At 35.5% G+C, this 16,485-nt stretch overlaps 1 protein-coding gene across 1 annotated transcript; it reads left to right on the top strand.

Annotated features, from left to right (window-relative positions):
- Positions 1–1,411: 1,411 nt before the first annotated feature.
- nsun4 (NOP2/Sun RNA methyltransferase 4) lies at positions 1,412–12,949 on the top strand. The gene is made up of 6 exons (XM_056473159.1): positions 1,412–1,507; positions 1,587–1,957; positions 3,540–3,694; positions 3,796–3,956; positions 9,202–9,326; positions 11,069–12,949. The coding sequence occupies exons 1-6, from the start codon at positions 1,415–1,417 to the stop codon at positions 11,343–11,345; spliced, it is 1,182 nt and encodes a 393-aa protein (XP_056329134.1). The 5' UTR covers positions 1,412–1,414; the 3' UTR covers positions 11,346–12,949.
- Positions 12,950–16,485: the final 3,536 nt, after the last annotated feature.

The following is a 16,485-nucleotide window of genomic DNA, read 5'->3' as shown; positions in this document are numbered from 1 at the left end:
TTGTCTTTGTTGGAGTGTGCACTTTGAGTTCTCTTGGGCAGTGCACTCTCTTGCATCCTGCTTGTAAGTTTAGTGTTTTCACTTTTATGGAAAATAATAGGTTCTTTTCATTCTCTTTAAAGTGAAATAATTGAACAAAATCAAAGAAAGCTGAGAAACAGGCTCAATATAGTAGAACATTTCCGACACCACTTAGAAGTCTTCAAATATTCCATGGGCAATTACATAAATGACAGCAACTGGGAACAACAGCAACTCAAAATGGTAATCCAAAAGACCAGACTTTTTATTAATGGACTTTCAGGATTTTGTTTGGGCACAGTACCAAACACCACCACCAGATGACACTAAAATCCATTGACATTTGTTGTCAAACTTTTCATAATATTTATTAATTAAATATCTTTTTATTTATTTAAATATAGGCCATTTAGTGTAGTATTTCTTTTTTTTTTTACTATTTAACCTTTAAATACAAAATAATATTTTTATATTAAAACATTACAGACCATTTTTCCATAAACAATGAATGGGTGGGATTTTTTTGTACTCAGGGCATGAAAATTAACAGATTTTTCTACCCATTTGTGATTTTTACTTGTAGATAAGTAACTGCCACAATATAAGCTTGGTCTGAACGTTTGATGTGAATGTTTGGTTAAAAGCCAAAACAGGTGATAGCTAAGCTATGCTAATGTGCTTATTTCTCCTAAATGTGTCTGACATTTATTTATTTATTTATTTATTTATTTATTTATTTATTTATTTATTTATTTGGACTTTCTGTAATTAGCAATAATTTTTTAGATTTAGATTTTTCAACACTTTGGTTTGGTTAAGAGCAGAAATAGACAACACACTTGCTTTTATAGAGTTGATAAGCCTTAACGAATAAATGTTATTTTGCATCTTTTGAATAGTTGCCTATATGGGTCAAATTGACATAAAATGTAGCAAATTATTGAAACTTTGTATGCATGTTCTTGACCCCAAATGAGAAAAAGTAACAAAATTCCAACACAATTGTTTCAGGCAGAAATGAACGGTATAAGTTTTACACTTTACGCGTATTAATGTACATATTCAATATAAAATAGTATACAAGTTGCATAGTTTCACAAATACAGCAAAAGCGTAAGTTTATGATTTAGTACAATTTTAAAATGTAATTTGTTATGAAAATAATTGGCCAGATATCGCACAGAGAAGCTAACAAGTGAAGCTATTATGGTTAGCCAAGTTAATTTGACGTAAAATATTACGTTATGTCATGTAGTTAGTAAATAATTCATTAGATGAATTTATAAGATCATGTTTTGGTTTTTGACTTCATTATAATATTTGACAAGTACAAATCTTTGTAGTGGAACCAATGAGTACCAAAACGACGGACGCTATTTGATGATACACAGACATGGCAGCGTACGTATGCACGAGATTTTGTATGAACAAATTTAAAGACTCGATTAGATTTATTCCACGACGGTATCGAGTTAAAACAAAATGGGTAAGTAATAAGGTCACATGTATTCTTATTATAATCAAAATAAGATAAAATGTTCTTATCGTCTTTTGCGTTCCAACAGGCAGCAACGAGGCCCAAGTTTCCAGCCACTGAACTTGCTCTTCACAGTTTTGACACAACATACAGTGTACAGTTCGGGGACCTGTGGCCTTCTATTCGTGTTGCCATGTTGTGTGAACAAAAATATGGAGCGCTAATAAACAGCTTCTCTTCAGCATCTGGTGAAATCACAGATTTAGAAGCTGAAGGGTGTAAAGACTTTATAACCATTGACTGTTCTACAAATGAGGACCATAAATCCTCACAGGACCCCACAACCCCTCACTACGATTCGATAGATCTGGAATCAGCTCCTCTTAAAACCAGTATAACTCCTGATATTAAATGCCTTGTTTTCCCCCGAGGAGACATATCTAGATTTAAGCCTGCGAGGTGAGGATTACAAAAGCTCTCTTCTTCTTTCTTCTCTTTAGATGTTTATGTTTAATGAGAAAGAGAAGAGAAATCATAATTGTTATGTCTTCTTCATCAATTAAAATGTTATAAAACATAAGAGAGAAAGTATTTGAAGGTGTTTAAATGTTTCAGATAACATCATGATTTAAAATAGACATAATAATGTATTGAAAAAATTATTAAATGTTGTTTTAATTTTAAAAATATGATACATTAAACTTCTTGCTGACAATTGAGTAAAATCAAGTGGCAACGTATATGAAATTAAAATGAGTACGGCTGCTCTGTAATCTTTCAAATAATCAGATTTATATATATATATATATATATATATATATATATATATATATATATATATATATATATATATATATATATATATATAATATCATCAAATAATTTGTTGGTATCTGATATGTGGTTTTAGAATAATGAGATATATTATTTTGGTTATATAAAAATAAATATATATGTATGTGTTTTTATTTTTGTCTCATGTAAATGTAAATTTTGATGATCAAAATGTATGATGGTCTTTTTTTGTTTTCTTTTTTTTAAATATTGTAGTGTACAAAAAAGAAGAAAAAAAACTTAAGTTTTATTGTTGTAATGCTTCAGTAATACTGTAAAAACTACACACTATGAATCATTTCTTAAGCATTAGCAAATAGTTAATTCATTATCTGTTAAGCATTAACTCTACGTTAACAGATGTTAGAAAGCAGTTTATAACTGCAGATACAAATGCTGTATTCTTGACTCATAAGCACATGCATAATGTGCTTAATGAATGTATTTTCATACTTTTTCATTTCATTTTTCATGTTTTTTTCATTACTACATTAAGTATTGCATCATTTACAAACCAGTTATTTGAGAGAAGTTGCTGATTTTTAAAGATTATTCAGAATGCAAGAAGTAAATGATTAATAAACCATTCAAATTAACATTTGTATATCTTATTATTCACACATATACAAATAATTTATTTGTATGTTAAAAAATGTTTTATTAACTCAACTTCATCCAGTTTTGTGACCTAATCTAGTGAGGACTAGATGGACTAGATTTATATGCTTTATAAATCCCTTATAAATGACAATTAAAGGCTCAGTTATATTCTAAACAGAAAAATAGAAAATAAATGACTTTATTCATTTCTATTCATTCTAAGATACACAAATGAAACTGTATCAAATGAAAAATAAACCTTTGCAATCTTAACTAAAATATAATTATATATAATATAAACCACCAACTACTCTTAAATACAAATGGTTTGTAAATAATGCAATACTAAATTTAGTCATGAAAAATTAATCAGTAGCAAAGTATGAAAGTACAATTATTAAGCAGACTTTAAATTTGCTAATAATTCAAGAAGTGTATCTGCAGTTATAAACTGCTCACTAACACCTATTCATGTAGAATTAATTCTTAACAAATAATGAATTCACTATTTGCTAATGCTTAATAGATTATTCATAGTTCGTAGTTACTATAAAGTGTTACCAATGCTCTTTTTTTCATTCTAAAACAATCTGTGCTATTAACATAGACCTGACAGCAGTGGCATTTTGGGCTATTATCTTCTGGATGCTGCTTCAGTGCTGCCTGTACTAGCGCTGGATGTCCAGCCTGGACAAACAGTGCTGGATCTGTGTGCAGCTCCTGGAGGAAAAACCCTTGCTCTCCTGCAGGCACATTCAGTCAGTATGTGAATCAAAAAATTGCTAAAGCTTGCTAGTGGAAGAGCTGCAAATCTGTACAAATAATGAAATGCATGTCATTTTTTTTTTTTTGCCTTTTTTTAGATCACTTGTGGGCAAACGACTTATCAGTTTCCCGCACAGGTCGATTACGCAAGATTCTTCAGAGCTACGTGCCTAAAGAGTTCCTGGATGAAGAAAATATTCATATCTCTTGCGTTGATGGTCGGGAGTTAGGAATGAGAGAGGAGAAAAGCTTTGATAGAGTAGGTATTGGTCACAATGTCTATAAATGAAGAAGAATTCTCAGGCTATCCAGGATGTAGGTGAATTTTTGTTTTAGTATAACATATGCTAAAGCTATGGACATTGCTGATTCATAAAATGCAAATAACAGTTAACAGAACTTTAAAAGCGAAGATCTTCACATGCTCAAAGTCTAGTGTGACCATGGCATTACCTGTAGTAAGTTTCAAACAAGCCTAAAGGACCAAAGTTTGATCAGGTGTGCTTAAAACTAAACTGTGCAGAGCTGCAGTGCTCCAGGAGTTAGATTTGACACCTGTGCTCTACGCTGTTAGAAACCTATTTCACCTATTTCAGATTTTTCAGTTTGTAACAATAGCAGAACCATTATTGGTGCTAAATAAAGCCTTTTTAATACAGTTCAATAAAGAACCAGGCTTTGAAATTGGTAAATAAAACCTTAAAAGTGTGATATTTTCATTAATAATAGTATAAAGAGTAAAATCCAAAAGTACATGCCAGTTAGGTGCTTTCATTACTTTTGTTATTGATGTGAACTTAGCAAAAGGGGTAGTGCTCATACAACAGTTTTTAGCAAAATACCTTAATCAATGAGAATTAACATTGGACATTAACAAATACACTAATAGGTAATGCAAAAAACAAACAGGAAATGGATGCAGCAATGACCAGGTTCCAGTTCATTGTCTTTACCATCCTCTATGAGCCTTTTTGTCCCTCATCATGTGCATTTTAATACAATTGAGTGTAATTTTCTCTGCACATGATGAGGTTATATGAATCTTCAAATGACTTTGAAGTGTGTCTCTTGCATTTGTATGAGAAAAATAAGTATGTTTATGATGGCAAAAAGTAACAAAAATGGAGATTCAGAATGTGAAACCTTTACTGTGTTAAAGAGCCCATATTATACATGAAATAGGGTCATATTTAGGTTGTAAGGGTCTCCAACAACAGTCTAATATGCATGCAAGGTCATAAAACACTTTTATGGTCTTATAATCTGCATTTATTTTTACATAATTATCCCAGCGACTCCCATATGAATCGTTCAGCGATTCATTTGTTCCCAAACCCCTTCTCAGCGCGAAGCTAATCTGCGCTGATTGGACCGATGACAGCCTGCTGCGATTGGTCGACAGTGACAGGCTTCAGCACGAGACAGAGTGAAATGCCCAGCTGGTAATCAACTATATAAAAGTAGTCACAGTGCACACGCGCTTCATAGTGTAAGGCTTTTTTCACATACTCACAACCCTCCTCAGAAGAACTGGGGAGATCGACGTGAGTCTCCTAGCCTCTCCCTCTCTCTCTCTCACACACACACACAACGCTCCTCAGAAGAACTAGGGAAAGCGACGCGAGTCTCTCTCTCTCTCTCTCACACACACACACACACACACAACGCTCCTCAGAAAAACTAGGGAAAGCGACGCGAGTCTCTCTCTCTCTCTCTCTCTCTCTCTCTCTCTCACACACACACACACACACACACACACACAACGCTCCTCAGAAAAACTAGGGAAAGCGACGCGAGTCTCTCTCTCTCTCTCTCTCTCTCTCTCTCTCTCTCTCTCTCTCTCACACACACACACACAACGCTCCTCAGAAGAACTAGGGAAAGCGACGCGAGTCTCCTGTCTCCTAGCCCCTAGGCGTCACAAACTCGACCTGTTCTTTTTCTCTCTCTCTCTCTCTACTAAAGAGTAACCGCGTGTACTGTACCAGGTTAACAAGTAACAAAACACAATAAATACATAATTTGCAAGTTAAACGAGGCAACAATTTTAATCGCACTTACTTACACTAGTGAATAAACCTCAACCACTGACTCTTCACAGTTCACAACTCATCTTTGGGTAGAGACTGTCAATATTATCCATCTGAGCACAGCGTGACTTCATTCGACCGGCGGCGTCTGTGTGTGTGTGTCTAGTGTTTTTTCTGTGTTAGTGGGCGGGGCCGCAGGTTTCAAATCTCCCTGGTTTGCGCGCGTAACTACTGGCGAGGCTTGTGTTTCGTGGCTGCGTCATCGCAAAACACCTAATGACTTGTAATCAAGACGACTCGTTTGAAGCACTATGAGTCGACTCTTTTATAGATTAATCAATAGTTTTAAACACTGTACACTTACAGATTTAAGCCTTAGCTGGATATTTCACTTCACTTAGAGCTGTGTTACACACTACATGGAAGGGCATTTTCAAAAACCCATAATATGGGCTCTTTAAAATTAAAAAGTGAAGTCGTAGGATTTCTTTTATATTTTAGCAATAGACTGAATATAAATAAAGCAAATTAGTGGTAGGAAAGAAGTTGCATTCTGAAAGTTAAACTGGTCAGAAAATTCAAGAAAGTGTTGACAGTATATGTAATTGGATGGTTGAGCTTTGGAAAACTACTAATGGCGTGCTTCATCAGTTACAGAATTAAAAAAAGAATATAAACAAAGAACCCTAAACTAAAGAACTAAAATATAGAATAATTTCAGCAATAAAGGATGATATGGTTCTAAATGAAATTGTTACCATGTACCTTTTAAGAACCATGTTTTTTTAGAGTGTAAGCAAAAAGCTGAAGAAAAAAGCCACCTATGTCTTTGATGGCCTGAGGGTAAATAAATTAAAATCAAATGTTTCATTTTTGAAGGATTCATCCCTTCAATAACAAAAATGCTTATCACAATTTCTCACATTCAACCACAATAAGGAAGCATGTGAGAATAAATTATTGCGCGACATCTTTAGATGCATGCAGCGAAGTGTTGCCGGCAATTAGCTCTCTGCAACTGAAGCTAAGCAGGGCTGTGCCCGGTCAGTACCTGGATGGGAGATCACATGGAAAAGCTGGGTTGCTGCTGGAAGTGGTGTTAATGAGACCAGCAGGGGACGCCCAACCTAATGCCCCAGTATAGTGACGGGGACCCCAGACTCTCTGTGGTCGTTAAAAATCCCAGGATGTCCTTCAAAAAAGTGTAGGGGTTTAACCCCGGCATTCTGGCCAAATCTGCCCACTGGTCTCCGTCTATCATGACCTCCTAACCATCCCCACACCATAATTGGCTTCATCACTCTGCCTCCTCTCCCCCAGTCAGCTGGTGTGTGGTGTGCGGCCTGCACACTGGTGGTGGATGAGAAGATTCCCCCAAAAATGCGTAAAGCATTTGAGTGTCTAGAAAAGTGCTATATAAATGTAAAGAATTATTAGTGTTCCATGGCTGTACTGTGTGTTATATTCCATCTTGTATTAATGCAATGTTTTGTAAGCAAATCTATAATCAGAATCAGTTTTATTGCCAAGTGTGCTTCACACACACAAGGAATTTGTTTTGGCTACAGAAGCTTCCAGTGTACATAAAGTGACAAGTGACAACACAAAATAAATCTGAAAAACTAAAATAATAATAATAAAAAAATGATGAACATTAAACAGATGTGGTTAGTGAAGAAACCTGGATGTTGAGTTGTATGTACAGATTGTTATAAATATACAGGTTATAAGGTGCTGTGTACAAGTGCGAATGTAGAAGGTATTGCATTGTATATTGATATAAGGTGCTGGGTACAAGTGCGTATGAGAAAGTATTGCACATATTTATTGCACAGTAGGGGAATATTTAACTGTTCATAAGGTAGACCGCCTGAGGAAAGAAACTTTTCCTGTGTCTGGCTGTTTTTGTGCTTGGTGCTCTGAAGCGCCGACCAGACGGTAACAGTTCGAACAGGTAGTGTGCTGGGTGTGAGGGGTCCAGAGTGATTTTGCGAGCCCTTTTACTCACCCTGGAAGAGTACAGTTCTTGAAGTGTAGGAAGGGTTGTGCCAGTGATTCGTTCAGCAGTCCGGACTATTCGCTGTAGTCTACGGAGGTCGTTTTTGGCAGCTGAGCCGAACCAGACGGTGTATGAAGTGCAGAGGATGGATTGGATGACAGCTGAGTAGAACTGTACGAGCAGCTCCTGTGGCAGGTTGAACTTCCTCAGCTGACGAAGGAAGTACAGTCTCTGCTGGGCTTTCTTCACAATAGAGTCTATATGAATGTCCCACTTCAGATCCTGAGAGATGGTGGTGCCCAGGAACCTGAATGACTCTACTGCAGCCACAGTGCTGTTCATGATGGTGAGTGGGGGGAGTGCAGGGGGTTTCTCCTGAAGTCCACTATCATCTCCACTGTTTTGAGCATGTTCAGCTCCAGGTTGTTGTATCTGCACCATAACGCCAGCCGCTCCACCTCCTGTCTGTATGCAGACTTGTCACCGTTCTGGATGAGGCCGATAACAGTAGTGTCGTCTGCAAACTTAATGAGTTTGATGGAGGGGTCTTTTGCAGTGCAGTCATTGGTGTACAGGGAGAAGAGCAGTGGAGAAAGAACACATCCCTGGGGGGCACTAGTGCTAATGGTGCGGCTGTCGGATGTGATTTTGCCCATTCTGACTAGCTGCTGTCTATCTGTCAGAAAGCTGGTGATCCATTGACAGACAGAGCTAGGAACAGAGAGCTGGGCCAGTTTGTACTCAAGAAGTGATGGGACGATGGTGTTAAAGGCAGAACTGAAGTCCACAAACAAAATCCTGCCCACTATAATAATAGTACAATAATAGTATTGATATTTACATTTAAAAATATGGGGTCAGACTTTTGGGTTTATTTAAAAAAGTGTGACAAGCAATTTTGTTTCTTTTCACTTGTGGTCACTGTTATTTTTCTAATGAGTTTTAAATAATATATATGTAATACACTAATCTTTATAGTCTATTTTTTTTTGTAAACATTCGTCTGCATTTTTTTTTTTTTGTTGTAAAAATTTCTGTCTTATTGATGATAATTTATTTACTGATCATTTATTGATGATAATACATAATTTAAAATTGAATATAACAAGTCTAATAAGTTTTGGACTTGAAGGTTTGGTTGAGTTTGTTTTGCGAGAGTTGGCAACTCTGACATTGGCAACACATCACATTTAAAAAAAAAAAATTAATGCATCGCATGGCGAGTATTTTGACTTTTAATGATTTATGTTTACACATTTTTGTACTTTATATACATAATATATGATATTTATGCATCTGTAATATTACTTTGTGTCGTCTTGCTTGCTAGACTGTTACATTCTTGAATGTGAGTGTGATGTTGCTAATGTTTTAAAAACTACTTCTGCCCAGTATGTTTCAACTGCACAAATGCTGTTATAATAAAACGTGAGAAATGTTCCATTACCTTTAGTTCATGTTTTATCTTCACACAGGTGCTGGTCGATGTTCCCTGCACAACAGACAGACACTCTGCAATGGTGGAGGAGAACAATATATTTAAGAGGCCCAGGACCAAAGAGAGGCAGAAGCTTCCACTCTTGCAAATCCAGCTTCTTGTGTAAGTTGGTCTTTATATGTGTGGAAAAAAATACATCACAGAGACAATGATTTTATACATTTACACCCTCCAGACACTTTATTAGGTGCCGGTATAGTGCTACTTAGATGTGTACATTTAGGACCAGCAACTGTAAAAATTCAATGTCACTTAAATCACATGTCTTCCCCATTCCGTTGTTACGGCTGCGTTCCACTTCACTTTTAGAAACTTAGTGAACAAGGAAAGCTTACATGGACATACACTTAATTCCTCAGTTTTAATTGACGGAGTGAGTTGGCTTCATATTTCCAATTCAGCACCTAGACTCACTGGCCACTTTATTAGGTACACCGGTCTAACTGCTCATTAATGCAAATTTTTCATCACCCAATCACATGGCAGCAACTCAATGCTTGTAGACATGGTCAAGACGATCTGCAGCAGTTCAAACCAAGCATCAGAATGGGGAAGAAAGATAATTTAAGTGACTTTGAACGTAGCATGGTTGTTGGTGACATGGGCTGGTCTGAGTATTTCAGAAACTGCTGATCTACAGGGATTTTCACGCAGAACCATCTCTAGGGTTTACAGAGAATGGTCTGAAAAAGAAAAAATATCTCAATGAGCGGCAGTTTTGTGGGTGCAAATGCCTTGTTGATGCCTGAGGGGAATGGCCAGACTGGTTCCAGCTGATAGAAACAGTAACTCAAATAATGTTACAACTGAGGTATGCAGAAGAGCATCTCTGAAAGCACAACATGTCAAACCTTGAGGTGGATGGGCTACAGCAACAAAAGACTACACCGGGTGCCACTCTTGCCAGCTAAGAACAGGTTTCTTGAACATGCTTGCATTAATTGAGCTGCTGTCATGATCAGTCAAACAGGTGATAATAGTAATAAAGTGGTTGGTGAACATATATTCCTGGCTAGCTTGACTTTTTAGAAGTGCTGGGCAAAAATTAATCATTATTAAACGCATCCAAAATAAGTTTGTTTTGACAATTTAGGTGTGTCCTGTGTATATTTATTATATAAATTGTATAAATACACATAGGCATGCATATAATACAGAAAATTTTTATTTACATTTATATTTAAAATATATACACACACACACACACACACACACACACACACACACACACACACACACACACACACATTTAAATACCTATGTGAAAATATTCGTTCATTCATTGATTTAATTTTCAGCTTAGTCCCTTTATTAATCTGGGTTCACCACAACGAAATGAACCGCCAACTTATCCGGCATATGTTTTACGCAGCGGATGCCCTTCCAGCTGCAATCCATCGCTGGGAAACATCCATACGCACTCATTCACACACATACACTACAGACAATTTAGCTTAGCCAATTTACCTATAGCACATGTCTTTGGACTTGTGAGGGAAACCGGAGCACCCGGAGGAAACCCACACAAAAGCGGGGAGAACATGCGAACTCCACACAGAAATGCCAACTGACCCAGCTGAGGCTCGAACCAGCGACCTTCTTGCTGTGAGGCGATTGTCCTACTCTCTGCGCCACCATGACACCATGTAAAATATTATTAAAATTAGTATAAATATAACTTAGTTTTGATTCTATGTATGTGTTTCACAGATACACGATGAATATGAACAATACACACACACATATTGTATCAAAACAAAAAACAAAAATTCGTAATACGCATGTTGTGTTCTTCAAGACTTACTGAGAACTGTAAATAAACTGAAGTTTCTTTCTCTGTTCAGGGCTGGCATCCAGGCCGCGCGGCAAGGAGGGATTATAGTGTACTCTACATGTTCCCTGTCCCAGCTGCAGAATGAGTGTGTGGTGCAACAGGCCATCAGTGTCGCTCAGGAAGAGCTGGGGATCACAGTGCAGGTTCAGGACCTCAGGTGGTTCACTCAGTGCTTTTCTGACACTTTCCATTTTGCGCCACAGTTAAGTGTCGGGGAGCTGGTTTTACCACACCTGTGTGCCAACTTTGGACCAATTTATATGTGTAAATTACAAAGAATGAATTAGACCAATTTTAAGAGCTGCGTTGCTGGTTTTTGCTGCCCCCTAGTGACCAGACATGTAGCTTTCAAACATTTTACTTCTGTAAAAGAGAAAATATTGCAAATGATGTGATCATTGTGTTAATTGTATCAGTTATATATTAAACTTAGACATGACACAAAAAAACTTACTTGTCTATTTTGGCAATCCAAAACCCATATGCTTGATTTATGGGGATTTGTAATGTCAATTAAAGGGTTGGTTCACACAAAAGTGAAAATTTTGTTATTAATACTCACCCTCATGTTGTTTCAAACATCTTAGATCTTTGTTTGTCTTCAGAACACAAATTAAAGTGTTTTATATTAAATCTGTGAGCTCTTTTATTTTCTATAGACAGCAATGGACTCGTTCGAAGTCTGAAAAAATACAAAAAGAACTGACACTGAGGAAAAGAAACTCATTATTTTTTTTATGTTTTCACAAACGCATTCTCATAGCTTCATCATATTACACTTGAACCACTGAAGGCGTATGGTATGTTTGGAGGGTGTTTTTGGTATTTTTCCAGTATGTTTCTGGCTCCCTTGCTGGAGGATGAGGTCGCTCTCAGGTTTCACCTAAAATATTTCCATTTGTATTCTGAAGATGGTCTCAGGGGATTGGAATGACATGGTGGAGAGAAATATAATAATATATCTTTCATTTTTGGGTGAACTAACCATTTAAATTTAAATAAAAAACTTAAAAACAAAGATAGATTGAATTAGAATCTACCCAGAGTACAGTCTCTTACTTGTTGTGTGAAAGCATTGAAAGGTTTGCTATGAAACCAAGTAAATACAAATTATATGATTCAGAAGTTCAGCAGGAAGCAATGAAAACAGAACACTTTTCATTGTATTTAGCATGTTTGGCCAGTAGGGGGCGTCATCGCACCTTTAAAAAGCTTACAATTCGAGGTTAAAAGTAGGCACAATTGAAACTGGATTCTTGTCTGTCTGCCGGATTCATGGAATAAACCACCATACCATGTCTTTTATGCAGACGTATAAAAATATTCAAATTTTACAATTTGATTTACCAGTTTGTTTAATAGTTAACTTGTCTTTAGACTTTAGAATCTTAAAAAATGAAAAGCAAAACATAAGAAAATAGTTTATCAGCAAATAATTAAGAAGGGATTAAGTTTAATGAAATGATGTTCATTTGCTCATACCCTAAACCAGTCATGCTCAACCCTATTCCTGGAGATCGACCTTCCTACAAAGTTCAGCTCCAACCCTAATCAAACACACCTGAACCAATTAATTAGGACCTGAACAGCACTTGATAATTACAGGCAGGTGTGTTTGATATGGGTTGCAATTTAAATTTGCAGGAAGGTCGATCTCCAGGATCAGTCAATGGTCACGCCTGCCCTAAACCCTATAATGACCCATAAAGACATTTTTTTTCCCCCAGAAGAGACAAATATAAACATCGAAAGAAAGAAATAAAAATGTTTAGTAAAAAAGTTAAACTTTGCAAAGGGCAGATGACCCTCAAAATACACATCACTATATTTGATATGTTTTGTTTTATTTTATAATTACTGATAGATAGATAGATAGATAGATAGATAGATAGATAGATAGATAGATAGATAGATAGATAGATAGATAGATAGATAGATAGATAGATAGATAAAAAACTTTATGCCACTAAAGCGAATTTATTATAATTCAACTCTTTTCAGTCATGTTTATGTTGTTTAAAAACAAATTTGTAATATTTTCGAGGAGTCACACTTTAACTACTCAGTTAAATATGACATTTTATTAAATTCCCTGAATTCGTAAGTTAACAGTTTTCCATATTTTGTGATTTCATGTTATTTTTTTAGTTTTTTTCATTTGTTTATGCTTTTGAATCACATTATGAGACCTTGATCTTTCTTCTGACAACTTGTAACTTTAAAAAGTTTGAAAAAGTGACTTTTTTATAGTTTAAAGTGATATATTGTCTGTATTGGTATTGCATATTATGGTACAAAAACCTGGTAATAAACTGCAAGCACATGTTATTTTACAGGTTTATTTCTCTATATATTATCTCTTAAACATTATATTATTTCAAACTACTAAACTGTAATAAAAGTCACTCTGTTAAACTGTAGAATTGAATTTTCAACATCAAAAGCAGAGATCAACTTCCCATAATGCAATTTAAACTGTAAATAAATGCAAAACAAAATTAACAGATGTTTTTACAGTGTATGGTTTATAATTCTTTCTGTAATTTTCTAAATTATTCACTTGTAGACTGATAGAATCACATTTAGTTGAAAAATATCAAATATAATTTCTTCATGTGTAAAGAGAGACAGAATCTGAAATATATTAACTAAACAAATGTGAGGAATTGAATTGAAATGGTCATCACATATCTGCATCAGTTTAAAAATTCACATCAGCTGTTTAAGACAAACAGTTTAAGACTCTGAGAATGAGTTTATCTTCAGCATATGCTGGCATTACACCTAATGAGTGTTCAGTAGTGTTTGTAACATATTCATTATAAGGATAAAGAGTGTCCTCTGCATGGCCTGATGTGTCTGCAGCACTTCTACAACTAATGTCTGCTCTTCGAGTGTGTCGTTTAGATTTGGCATCGGAGGTGTTTTGTTTTCTGCTAGCATATAAAAGGTTCAATTTTCCCCCAGTTGTCCATGAACCTTGCGTCTATTCCGGGCAATGTAGCATGAAAAGGTGTGCGCATTTTAGGACGAGAGCCATCGACTCCCCGCCATCATTAAGCTGCTCGGAAACTGTTCCATCGCTGGCAGAGTCGAGATTGGCCGAGCAGTCGTTTACTCGCCGGCTTCTGGTTGAACATTAAGGACGCAAGAGGATACTAAAATGGGATGCTTTCCCCTCGTTTTCCCCTTCGCCTTTTATTCCACAGATGAGTGCAGATAATTTTCTGTGCGATTGTGAGTGATTACTGTATTACCGCGGTAATATAGGGTTATTTGGGAATGCAAAGAGAATTAATGACACATAAAAACTATTTTTGCATTGACTGCTTTCTCTCGGCTGGGATATTTCTCCATGCCTGCATCTTGTGATTACCTAAACGTATTGTAAATATGTGTTTCCTATGGGCTTTTACATAAATTTACATTTTTTAACACTCAGGAGACAGAGGGACCATTAGGGACGAGTTATTTTCATCTATACGTTTTATTCATTATTGACTTTGACACTGCTGAGGATGCCGGCGTCTGATCATTTGCCGAGCACCTTGCCAATGATGTAAATCGGATGTAGATCTTTGTAATGACAGAAACATGTCGTGAATATGGTCCAGACGTCGGGGCCTTATAATGATGGAGTCGGAGATGGCCGTAGGTGGGTGAAAGTCATAATGGCTTCCCTTGGAAAAGGCAAACGTGAGTGTTTGTGGTGGGAGAAACTACTTATGATTCAATCGCATGGCACAATATTCTGGCTGGAACTTTCGCAAAGTTTTCTTTACCACCACAGGGATCCTCTGAAAGTTCATGCTGATCCTTTTGATACCAATTTGCATTTGTGACGCACTGATTATTTACTAATGTACAACAGTTATATTCAAAATGAACATTTCTGTCTTAAGATATAGCTGATTTCTTCTGCAGTCCTTCTGCTGTGAAAGTCAGTAGAGGTTCGTTGTTGTTTGAACAGCTGAAGCATTCTTTGAAATGTCTTATTTTTTGTTAATAGGTTTGTTAAAAGGTTTTAATAACACTAATCAGTCCTTTTTGGGATTTTTCAAGTCCATTGTTTCTTGAGATAATTTTTTTTTAAAGAAAAGATTTTTATGTATTTTTACAGCAAACACAAGAATTGAGCAAATAATGTTTTGAGAATATTTGTCACAAATTCAGCCATTTTAGGCTATAATAAAAACATTTAGACCTCAAATGTAAGTCCTTTCAAAATCCTAGAGCAAAGGTGGCAAAAAAACCTTTTTCTTAATCTCACTGAGAGCCGTGGGCCAAAGGTAAATATACCAAACTACAGCTTATTACATTAAAGTTGCCATGGGTAATTTGCTAATTTATTGGAAAATTACTTTAAATCATATTAACTAATTCTGTATGACATTTAAAATGATAACTTATTGCAATAAAAACCTAATCGCATTTATAACACAGTGGAGATCAATGCTGAATACACCAGTCAAGCAGAATCTGCCTTGCCTTGATTTGTCCTCTCTCCGTTTGGTGACAGTATGGACATTTAAACTAAATCTATTAGAACCAGTTAGCTTTTAACAATAAAACAAACAAACAAAAGATTACTTCAGATTTGAAATAACAATCTCTAAACCATCCCCATCATTCGTCCTTTTTTCTCAGATAGGATGGCAGGCATTGTAACCTTTGCAAATCAAAGGTTACCAGGGGCCAACTTTGGCCCATGGGCCCTCGTTTGGGCATCTCTGTCCTAGAGAGACTTGTTAATTGGGTAAATGAATGACAGAATTTCTGTTTTTTTATTTAAATCAGTGAGTGTCACTTGAGTCCTTGCTTAACCTCTGTTATTTTAAAAGTTTACTTCACCCCAAAATATGAATATTTTGTCATCATTTACTCATCCTCATGTTATTCAAAACTTTTGCTCATCTTAGACAAATAAATTAAGTCAATACAGCAATTTATTATGAAAATCTGGCAAAAGTCTATTCACTCAAAATTCTTCTATTTCAAAATGATTTCTTATAATAAGAACTTATTCAGAATCTTCTGAAAAGACAATGTCTTTTTAATATGAACAGCTTTAATTAGGCTGTTATTCACATATACAGTGCTCAGCATATATATGTACACCCCTCGCCAATCTATCTTTTTTAAATGCATATTTTTAATAGGAAGCTATACAATATTATATTTGTGCATATACATTAGATTAGTCAGTACTGAAGCCAAATCTAGATCTTTTCTAACAAAATAACGGTCCAAAAACGAACACACTTTATATAGATAGAAAAATATTAAATACAAATTTAAAAAAGTGGAAAAATCAAGAGAAGCAAAAAAAAAAATTTGTTGAAATTTTGGAGGTTGTAATTTTTTTTTATTTTATTTTATTGTATTATCTTTCAATTTCTAAATATTGTGACTAAAATATTATATATA

The sequence above is a fragment of the Danio aesculapii genome, chromosome 2, assembly GCF_903798145.1.
Source record: "Danio aesculapii chromosome 2, fDanAes4.1, whole genome shotgun sequence".
NCBI classification, from domain to species: domain Eukaryota; kingdom Metazoa; phylum Chordata; class Actinopteri; order Cypriniformes; family Danionidae; genus Danio; species Danio aesculapii.
The sequence above is the reverse complement of the archived record's forward strand: the minus strand, read 5'-3'. Positions and strand labels throughout refer to the sequence as shown.

Coding starts and splice junctions, on each gene's coding strand:
- nsun4 (XM_056473159.1), top strand. CDS start 1,415: ATGGCAGCGTACGTATGCACGAGATTTTGTATGAACAAATTTAAAGAC. Junction 1,958..3,539: donor TCTAGATTTAAGCCTGCGAG/GTGAGGATTACA, acceptor CTATTAACATAG/ACCTGACAGCAGTGGCATTT. Junction 3,695..3,795: donor CCTGCAGGCACATTCAGTCA/GTATGTGAATCA, acceptor GCCTTTTTTTAG/ATCACTTGTGGGCAAACGAC.